Source organism: Erigeron canadensis, chromosome 4 (assembly GCF_010389155.1).
Source record: "Erigeron canadensis isolate Cc75 chromosome 4, C_canadensis_v1, whole genome shotgun sequence".
Classification (NCBI taxonomy): domain Eukaryota; kingdom Viridiplantae; phylum Streptophyta; class Magnoliopsida; order Asterales; family Asteraceae; genus Erigeron; species Erigeron canadensis.
Window position 1 is genome coordinate 33,354,906 of NC_057764.1, and position 11,217 is coordinate 33,366,122.

Below are 11,217 nucleotides of genomic sequence, written 5' to 3' on the forward strand. Positions count from 1 at the left end.
TTACGATGAATGTATTCATATTCGTAATTCATACAATTATTACTTTTACGTCGACTTAGTTGTTTTCATTATCTTTATGCAAACATTCAATCAAGAAAAAGGAAAAGAGCACACACATTATCATATTTTAAATTACAAAATCTTGAATAGATTACTAAAGCAGTTTAAGAATCTTGATTTTCTTAATGACACTTAAAAGGCTAAAAAGGATCTCCACTTGGTGTTTGTTTCTGAGATGATTGCAATATCAAAATTGTCGAGATTGCAAAATTGATATTTTCGGTCAAAACATATAAAAAGAAAAAGTAAGGGGGATAGAATTTACAAAAAGGGGAAATGATAGTACATATTTGTAAATGTGACCCGTGAGTGAAAAAATATTGGGCGGCTGATTTTATCGGCTTTGTTGTGCCAGTGATGGATAAATTATCAAACACGGGGATTGTGACACAGTTAAAAATTTTGTCACCCACTTGCTTCAATTTTCTCATTTTCAGTTTTCTTATGATACATACAAATAACATTCTTTCATCATATTATTCTAAGGTATGTCTTTCTAAAGAAAACATCCTTTCAGATAATCAAATCTATAACAATATGGTGCTTTTTGTTTTTAAGTTATTCTAAAGATGAATATATATACCGTTTAACTCTTTCATACTTTTGTAATTATTTAATTTCTAAGATCATCTCAAATAATAAACTACCTAATGAGGTGATAATTCATCTTTAATCAGTTAAAATTAGATTTCCGTCATTATGTTTAACTCACTTGCACTGCTTTTTATCTTAACTCGATTTTAAAACCAATTGTTTTCTATTGATAATTATTCATATTCATATACAAAACAAAATTAAAGTAGTAATTGTTCTATACGAAGTACTCCTTTTACCTACAACAATGTACAAGTGATTAGCTCATGTAAAGTACAAGCCATCAATGCAATTTGACTTTCTTAGCCTCAAAGAATCATGTTATAAAAGATTTGTTTCAAGATTTTTTTAGTACATGTAAATAGTGATACATCTTTTAGGAAAATGCTTAATACCTAAATTAAATCGATTAAATTAGCCTCAAATTGAACTAAACTTTGTGTTGTGCACATTATTCTTGCATCAACTAGATTTTTCAAATTGTTAATCGAGTCCAATATTAGAGTATCACCATTGACTCATGAGCCAGAACTTTGATTTGTTAATTTAAATATATAGCCTACATGTTATCTTTGGTTACGCCAAATAAGAATTTTAATTTACATGAGGTAGGTGGTATACAAAAAAGAGATCTGTATATCTACTTGATGCAAAAACTTCACCAATTCTCCCATGTCAAGTTCATTCGTGAAAGTCATGAAAATACATTTTAAAGCATATCTTAAGAACTTTAACATGAGTATTGAATTATGATTGTATAGTGAAAAAGATTCTAGTGGCATTATGGGCAATGTGATGATGCATTGTCATGACATTTATAATGGTGTGTCGGGCGTGTTAGTAGATATTGAATTTACCTATTAATTGTTTGAATAATATACTATCTAAGTTTTCAACACTTGAATTAAAAGGATACAATTATTATTAATAGATTATATATGAATGCGCGCGATTAAACCGTATACAAATCTCCATGAAATAAATGGATATACGTTAAATAGTAAAATAAAAACTTTTTGCTAAAAATTACTAACGATCAAAATAATTGGAATGCAAAACATAACTTGTGTTATTATAAAGCTCGAACCATTTTTGGTGGACATGCTAGAGGATCAATCTCTCTATAACTGAAGTCATTCTTCATGGAGAGCATGGAACCAATTTTATTTGGTTTTGTTTGTGTGCTTTCGGTTTGGTAATTAGAAACAGATTAACGACAAAAGCAAAAATTGGAATCTCATCAATAGAAGAAATAAAAATTAAACAGATGTTTAAAGACTAATATAAAATAGAATTAAAAGGTAATTAAAAAGAGTCATGATCATGCAAAGATACAAAGCGATGGAAACAACTACGTGGGAGATAAGGAATTTGTTTAATGATGGAGATCTCATGTAAATTAGATGCATGGATTAGATTATATTGGTTCGTCCTTGTCATCTTATCTTTCCTAATTATTCTGGCTCTGCACTAAAGTTTCTTTTGTCCACTGATAAAAAGATATTAAAGAAAAAAAAACATATCCTATATATATATATATATAAGGTAGAGATCCAGAGAGAAGAGAGAGAATGTTCGTTTTTTATTTTTTTTAGCTTGTTTTTTTGACTTTTATTCTTTTTTTCATTTTTCTTATTATTTTTTTAATTAATTCAATCCATAAAAAATTTTTAAAAAAATAAATAAAAATAAAAAATTTCTAACCCGAGTTAGTGAGTTATACATGTAAGAGTACGGTACGGGTTTCGCCCTTAAGGATATTAATAAGGGGTAGCTGGTAGGAATGATAGGTCATAGAGGGTGATAGGTCATAGGGGTGATCGGTGATGGGGTGATCTACCTAACGGGCTTCGCCCTTAGCTATTATGGCTCCGCCATAAGCCGAAAGGCTTCCCCTATAGCTTACGGGTTATGCCCTTTGAAAAAAAAAAAAAAATTTTTAAACTTTTTTAAAATTTTTATATGGAATAAGTTAATTAAAGAGAGAATGAAAAATGTGAAAAAAAGAATAAAAGTCAAGAAAACAAGTTAAAAATAAAAATAAAAAACGAACCTTCTCTCCCTTCTCTCCTTAAGGTACCTTCTCATTTGATCTCTATCATATATATATATATATATTGGGACAATCAAATAAGAACAGTCTTAAAATAAGAACCGGTGAGAACACTTAAAAACTACATTTTGATGCATTAAAAGTTCATAAAACTAACATAGTGTATAACTAATTATCATTATTTAAGTGTTTAACAACATATTGGCCTTTCAAAATCGAGAAAATCATGTTTTTTGTTTTGTGCATCCATCTTGGATGCATATTTATTAAAATTATACATCCAACACAAAAAACGTGTTTTTTTCGATTTTGACGGATCGATGTGTTGTTAAACACTTAGATAATGATAATTAATTATGCACCATGTTAGTTTTAATGCATCAAAATGATGTTTTTAAGTGTTCTCACTGTTCTTATTTTAAAAGTATTCTTACCGGAGTGTTACCCTATATGTATATATATATATATATATATATATATTTAGAACAGCAAGGGCCGGATCACGGGTATCCGGCCGTGGACCTACCCGATCCCCCCTGCCCGCACCACCCGGTAAAAGCTCCACGAAAACCAGGACAAAATCCTGGCGGGTAATCACAGGCCGAGAGTATCGAACCTGTGACCTCTTGGATAAAAGTCCTGGTGTCCAATCACTGAGGTAATCAGTGAAGGACAAAACCCATATTTTAAAGTAACCTATGTCGAAATTGTAAGTTGATATGTAAATAAACATCGAATGTCGTCTTTTACGGGTTTTAAATCTTAATCTATCTTGACAGTGTATGACGGATGTTAAGATATAGACAGTCTTATATACTCCTACTACGACGTTGTAGAAAGATTTCTGCTTCCAGCTTCTATCAAAAAAAAAAAAATCTTCAACCTTGCAAGACATGACAATAAAACCTTTAACGTACATTTGTCTCAAAAGGCAAAGATCCTATATATGCCGAAATTGTGTGTGGTATTTTTGTGTCCATTAATGGATAATTAATCTATTATCGGTCTCTACCGCTGACATGAGACAAACTAAATCAAATAAATGGTTAAAAGGGCTCGAAACAAGAATTGTATATGATTTTACATTGTATGTTTTTTACTACTAGACTATCATTACAAAGACATAGGTAGGGTATACAATTAGAAATACAATTATAAATGAGATTTCTACCCATTTTCAGTAAAGCTTTTTCAAAAATCGACTAGTGTGACTATACAAAGTTACTCCGTATAATTTCTTTTAACATTAGCCAATGTACGTGAAACTTTAGACCTTCGATAATCCAATACCTCCAACACAAGCTTGTCTCTTTTAGGACTTTAGGTCGTCTACTTTAATTGGTTCGATTAGACTTTATTTATTTATTTATTTTTAAAGCAATAAAGTTTTTAAGATAAGCAAATGATGAATACATGCATAACCATATTTGAGAAAAATGAATGTCCAAAAAGTTAATGTGTAATCCATAGTTAAGAATGTATAAATGTCCATTACTCCCTTTCCTAATGTCTAAAATATTCATAAACTATATTGTTCATATTATCATATACTAATTTTCACTAATCACGTACGTAGCACGTAGACCATGCAATATATGAATCTGTCCAAATCTTATCCAATCCGTTTATATCCTTAGTTGTCAAGGTTTGATAATATGTTTATGGCTTATATAATCATGTCAATATTATCTTCTTTGACCTAAAAAAAATGAAATTATACATTTAATATCATAACTTACAATAATTTGTTAGAGTCTCGGAGAATATATATGAAAGTTAATTAATCAACCGGTTATTGAGAAAAATGTGATTTTTTTAATTTTTATTTTTGAACAGCCAGCCGGTATTCGATATCAGGGGACACTCACCGTATAATGGTGAAGTCTTGTATGTACTCTAGACTATGAGATGTATAGATCGTAAGCCATTACAGACGATTTAAAGAAAAAACTCCCAGGACATGTCACTTTAAAAAGTCAAACTCATGACCCCAGTAAAACCAAAGATGACTTTAGTAAAAAAAAATGAGATTATGTTGTCGATATAATCATATGTTTGGCCTCTTTTGCCTATAGATTAACTTATTTTATACATTTTCTTGAGTGTTTTAATAATGAGCTATTCTAGTGTACGTGATGATTGGTAAGTGTGATTACAATTTAGTTTGTGTCGAAATAGTGGAAGTGAACATGTCTACATATTTGTTCAATAACACATGCCTACATATTTTAAAATTTTACTTTACTACTTTTTATGGTACCGAAATAAAAACAAGAAAGTAATGTTTTGTTTTTTTTTTTAACATTTGTTTTTTGGTTAGAACTCATTTATCCCATATGTAGTTTTTACACCCACGGCTTACCGTGATGTTAGTTTGAAAAAAATGAATTAACGTTTTTTAAATGTATTTTATATTGTTTAGATTGTTGTTTTTATAACCAATTCTTTAAAAAAATTTCTGTTGTACAAAAAAATTATAGATCTCACCCAAAGATAACCACGGTATAATCGACAGTGTTTTAACCACCGTTTTTGATCCAAGTCTAAATTGCATTAAAAAAATGAAGGAAAAGAAAAATGAAACCCAACCAGAATCCAACCTCAATGTGTAAAGGAAAATGATTAATGTGTCTAAAATATAGGCCTAAAAGTATGCTTAATGAGGAGGGATTGACAAATGGCAAATCCAATGGTAAAGATCATGAAAGAGAATATGTGAAATTCATGTGTCAAAATTTAAATGTATTATACATACTTTTAGGCACATTATTAGACATATTTATCATTATCTATGTGTAAATTACCATTATTGAAAGTCTTATAAGAATCCAAAACCAATGGCAATTATGTATGCATGCCGTTAACAAAATTATTTAAGATGTGATGGTTGGTTAGCTAGGTCTTTCTATCGTTCGTATGTTTGATACATCACCCACCAATCAATAAACTATCATTAACGTGATGCTCTTTTTAAATTTGTTGGGTTGTCAATATCTATCACATTTTTAGTTTTTACTATTGGCCTGCGTTAAACCAGAGAAAATGTATAGATTCAACAACAAAAGTATGCAAACAAAATAATTAAAGGCCCCTCAAAATGTTATTCATGGTTTCAAATAACAATAATATATACATATACCCCACTTAAAAGCATGATCTTTCACATAATCACATATTTATTTACTTCCTTACTCCCAAATTTTACGATTATTAACACTCACATCGAACCGTTGATCGATGTTAGCTATATATGGATCAATGTTGAGTTTTTCGACATTAGGATCTATATTGATCAATTGCAAGTGGCTAAACGTAAAAAAAAAAGGCTCACACGGAAGATAGTAAGGTTTCCTTTTTTTTTTTCCTTAAAAAAAAAAAAACAAGTATCTATAAACAAACCTATGTTATAGTTTGTCTGCTGTGAAATTAAAACCCATATTTTAATGATTACTTATAACTGAATATCGCGACCCTTTGGCGAAGTATAATACGAGAAATAAAAATCATATATCGAACATATTTAGGAGAATTGCAGTCTATGGAGTATTGGGAGTTATGTTTAGAAGCAATGTTTTAAAAACCGGTATTTTAGTTATACCGGCGTGGAAAAATTTTCCGGTATTATCGGTAATACCGGAAATACCGGCCGGTACGACTATTTTTAATTTATTATATATTTTTGTGTAAAAATCTTACAAAACTTATTACAATTTAACAAAAATAGTCAAAATGCAATTATAATTTACTCAAAAATAATACCAAATATGTATTTCATAACAAAATATAGGTTTTAAAGTTCACAAGTAACAAAAAATAACATTAAAGTATCATAAAAATAAATTTTTTAAAAAACCAAAATTTATTTTTTGAAAATACCGGAAATACCGGTATGGTAATACCAGAAAATACCGGAAATACCGGCCGGTATTGAATAGTGAAAATACCGAAAAAATACCGGACTTAAAATACCGACGTGGTCTCCGATACCGGTAATACCGGCTGGTGTTTACCGGTATTTAAAACATTGTTTAGAAGAGAAGAGAGGTAGCATATGCATATAAATTGAAGGTGATTTTGATTAGCTTTGGATGTTTGATGGGTGTACATGCATGTACTTGAGTTGGTTTGTTTAGCCAAGTAAAGTCCATAATCATCAGGTTTTGAATTGTTTGGGCTAACTTGGCATGAAAGCAACTTTTTAATCTTTGCTAAGCTTTTTCATGCTGCAAGTAGGCCCCGTTCACTAGGTGTAGGAGTTTTCACCCACACTTAAATTTCTTTTTGCTACTAGTCAATTTGAATATAATCTATATCATAAATCACTCAAATCTCAATTGTAAAAAAAAAAAAACTAACAATACGTCGAGTTTGTACAACATTTATGATTTGTAATTTTTACATTTGTTACGCTGATATGTTTTCTTTTGTGCTCTCAATGAAGCCATGGGGTAGCAGTAGCGAAATTGAAATTGACTGATAGCAAAAAAAAAAATTATTAGTAGCATTGTATCCGCGTATAATAATAATAATGATCAGATTGTTATAATTTTTAGCGATTTTTGGATTTTTTTAAGATAGATTTAATCATTTTATAAGTTTTTGACACTTTGATAGTTTCCATTTCCCATTTAGTTTCACAAATACGTATTTATGAGTTGTATTGTTAGGATAATACTTTGAAAGTTAGAGTTTATTACATTGATCAGATCTCATATTTGTTTGACCCGTAATACTAATAAAATATACATCATCTTTAAAAAAAATCACACTACTTAGGTTTAACGGACTCGTAGTTTGAGCTACACCTGTATTGTATGTGGTTCCGTCTATGGGGGATATAGAGTCATAAGGTATTGGGCACATAGGTGAGTAAACTCTAGTTCTGCTTGAGTTGTGATCCGCTCTAGTCAAGTCGTCTCGATCGAGTACGATCAGCTATTTTATAGTGAATTAAAATTAAAATAATTTTTTTTCTAGTAATGTAGCCTTTCATAGTAATTCATTCTAGTTCTTAACTGGCAACAATAATCATAAAAATATCAAACGCCATCGATAAACCTTTCTTTACCTACTATGTTGCGAAAATATAATTCTAGTTTTGTTAAGTTGTTTTCATCATAACCCTCGACCGGACCCCCAGTCCATATTCTTCTTTTTTAGGCCACCCATAATTTATTTTATTGTTATTTTTTATTATATCCGATAAGATCATGACTGAGTGACTAACTCGGGGGTTATCTATATTGTTTTCTGTAAAAAGAAGTTAGTTTAAAGAACCTACTTTTGTAAAAAAGAAATTAGTTTAAAGAACCTACTTTTGTAACGACATGCTAAAAAGAGTTTTATGGAAAACATAAATTTCAAAGCGTTTATCTTAAAGGACATTAGATTAGATATAATAAAATTTAACTGCAAAATGTATATATATATTTTTTTTCCTCATGTTTTGAATTCAACTCTTTATAGTAACAAGTTGGCAGGTTTCTTTTCACAAGCTCTAGCGGGCCAGAGTGTTGTTCTGGGCTGGTCCATTGTATGGTCCGGTGTTTCCTGAATGCCAATTCTTGATTAAAATATTATTTTAGAAATAAGAAAAAGATTAGAGGTGTGTGAAACCGCAAAGGTGATACTTTGATGCGGATAACATAATTACATAAGTGGCGTGTGATGTTTATCGTAGGATGATTATGTCATGTTTGTTCCGTAATGTTGATATTGATTCGACCGATGAATTACTTTTCTTTGTTTCTCACCAGTTCCAACTTCAAATAGGTGGTTATCGGGCCCGGGGATTGTGTTTTTGTTAGGCTTGTATCAGCATCAACCATTAGGAATATACTAAAAGGCCCAATCTTTCTATTTCTATTAAAAATCATAATTTCCAATAAATGATTATATTTCGAACAGGATCACTCACTTAGCGCTGAAAATATGCATTCATGAGCAATGTATTTATTAATTATAAATGTGGTTTGTGAGAGTAGAGCAAGAGGTTTACAGAGGAAAGGGGAGACAGTAACAAATACGTAGAAGTTAATTTCGATGGGCCGAAGCTTTAAATTTGTTCATTTGTAAACATTTGGTCTACTTTTAGCTTCATTATTATTTTCTTAAATATTTTGTGGAATTACTTGACTAATGTCTTTAATTCGACTAGCTAAGACATATGTTTGTTAACTCCTAATAAAATCATTTAAAAAAGTATAACGAATAATATTCATAAGTCATAACTCAATGCCACAATCATATGTCAGAACCGTTCGTAAGATCAGAATAAGATCATATCAAAAGTTTAGAACTTAAATTACACACAAACAAGTGAACAACAACATAATTGTTACTTGTATAAGTGTGTAAGTTCAAGCCTTATCAATATAATGATTTAAAAATAAAACAATATAACGTACAATTGATCTAAAAAACAATGAAAATGATTAATCAACCTAATTCATATGTCTAAAAATCAACCTAAAATCTTAAAAATTTAACATGTGGATTCTGCTAATTCTTTTTCGTAATCTTGTCTCCTGATTTTTCCACATGTCATCATCCTACGATTAGGCATATCTTTAGACACACCAATTAGGTTTCATTATGCAAAGAACAAATATAATCATTTCAATTAGGTTCTCCACTTTGTCCATTAGCATACCTTACTCTACTTCCCCATGATCCCTCTCTATGCTCAGAACGAAAGTTTGATCTCCTTCTTAGCTCAATAATTTGACCCTCCCACCTCCTTCTTTCTTCAACATGATCACCAAATGAAGAACTAGTAGCACAAAGGTGACCGGGTTCACCATACCCGAGTGCACAATCGTACTCTTCACGCGACACTGGATCCACAAGTGTCTTGTATGCCGTTTGCAACAAAATGAACATTTTGGTTGTGTCTTGATCATGAGAAACATCAGGATGGTACTTGAGAGCTAGTGATCTATAAGCTCTTTTGATTTCTTGAGTCCCTACTTTGTTTGAACTTAAAGAAAGTATTTCATAGAAGTTGTTGCCCTTCGAGACTGACACTGATTCTGACCCTGAATGTGAACGCGTATCATAGGATGCATATGATGATCTATATGCAAATATTAAGGGCTTTACGCATGGACTAGAGCCAAAACACAAGGAAATACTTGCCATGGGATTATGGTTATTTGTGCTTTTTGCATGAAGTTATTTATTGTTTTATGTATTTAAGAATGGAGGGATTATATATATATACTTGACACTTTGCCGCTATGCACACGTTTGGACATAAAGAAATAGTATTTATAGATGGAAAAGGAAGCAGATTGACTATTTCAACCATATATCATCTTTTTAACTGTACACCATCAAACGTGTTTACATTATTGTATTGTATAACATCCTAAAACATAATTAGTGGTGTATGACTTAAAAAAAGTAGTGGATCATTAACCCATTTAGAATATTCATGTATTTTATCGATATCATATGGCTCATACGGGGCGGGTCAATGGTCGATGGGTATCCAATTGTGGTACCGGGGCTAGGGTTCCTCCGTTACCCTAAAATAATAGGACAATAAGGGAGTAGAAACAAGGCGAGAAGCTCGATCAAAGGATATATACAAAAGATTAATAAGTTGAAAACGAAAGCGTGTTGACTCCATGGTTAACATCGATGGAACGTTAAAATTTGTGTACCAAACATTCTGTCAACGTTTAGTCAATTTTCTTTTAGAAGTTATTTCGGCCTCTCAGTCTTGTTTTTTTGTTGTGAAGGCCGTCACTCTATATCTAGAAGTCATAGTATCATTTATTTATGTTTTTACGATTTGTGCATCATGGGATGATGGCAATGAACTGGCATCTCTTAGTTAATTGGTCATTAATTTCACATACTAACAATTGCCAATTTGGTCATCCATATATGTATTAATCACCAGTGACCCACGGATAGGGTATTATGTAATTCAGGTTTTACTTATGAGGTCAGGGGTTCAAACCTACATGGTGAGTATGGGCTACCTAATGTTGTCTAAGTTCGTGGGCGTATAGTATGGGTCTCCTTTCTCCACTGGGTTACCCCATGTTGTCGGGCTTTATTTGTTGGCCGTTTAAAAAAATATATTTATAAATCAAATTTAAGATGAGTACACTATTCTTCCAAAAAAAAAAATTAAATACTAGTACGGCTGTCAAGAAGCATGCAATGTTGGGATGAGATCAGCAAATTAAAGTCTAGTGCATGCCAAAGGCTAGAACCAGATCATGCATGCTGCCCAAACCCAAAACACATATAAAGATACAAAATATAGGACCGATGCTTACTAAAAAGACCTGTTAACTGTCTGTCAACTCTGTCATGGGATCAAATGATCATTCTACCGGCCATTTGATATACCTGAAAAGGATTCCTCTAAGTTTGATGAGTTTAAGACAGCCCAAAAGTGTAGTAGTAAAAGATCATCAACATTTATTCGTTGGCAGTTTTCATCGACGAACATCTGAATGTATCTAGCATCTAAATTATTTATCCCGTTTATC

At 31.2% G+C, this 11,217-nt stretch overlaps 1 protein-coding gene across 1 annotated transcript; it reads right to left on the bottom strand.

Moving 5' to 3' along the window:
• Window positions 1-9,325: 9,325 nt before the first annotated feature.
• On the bottom strand, window positions 9,326-9,847 carry LOC122597442 (chaperone protein dnaJ 20, chloroplastic-like). The gene has a single exon (XM_043770035.1). It carries the CDS (start codon window positions 9,845-9,847, stop codon window positions 9,326-9,328), a length of 522 nt encoding a protein of 173 aa, XP_043625970.1.
• Between the last annotated feature and the right edge of the window lie 1,370 nt (window positions 9,848-11,217).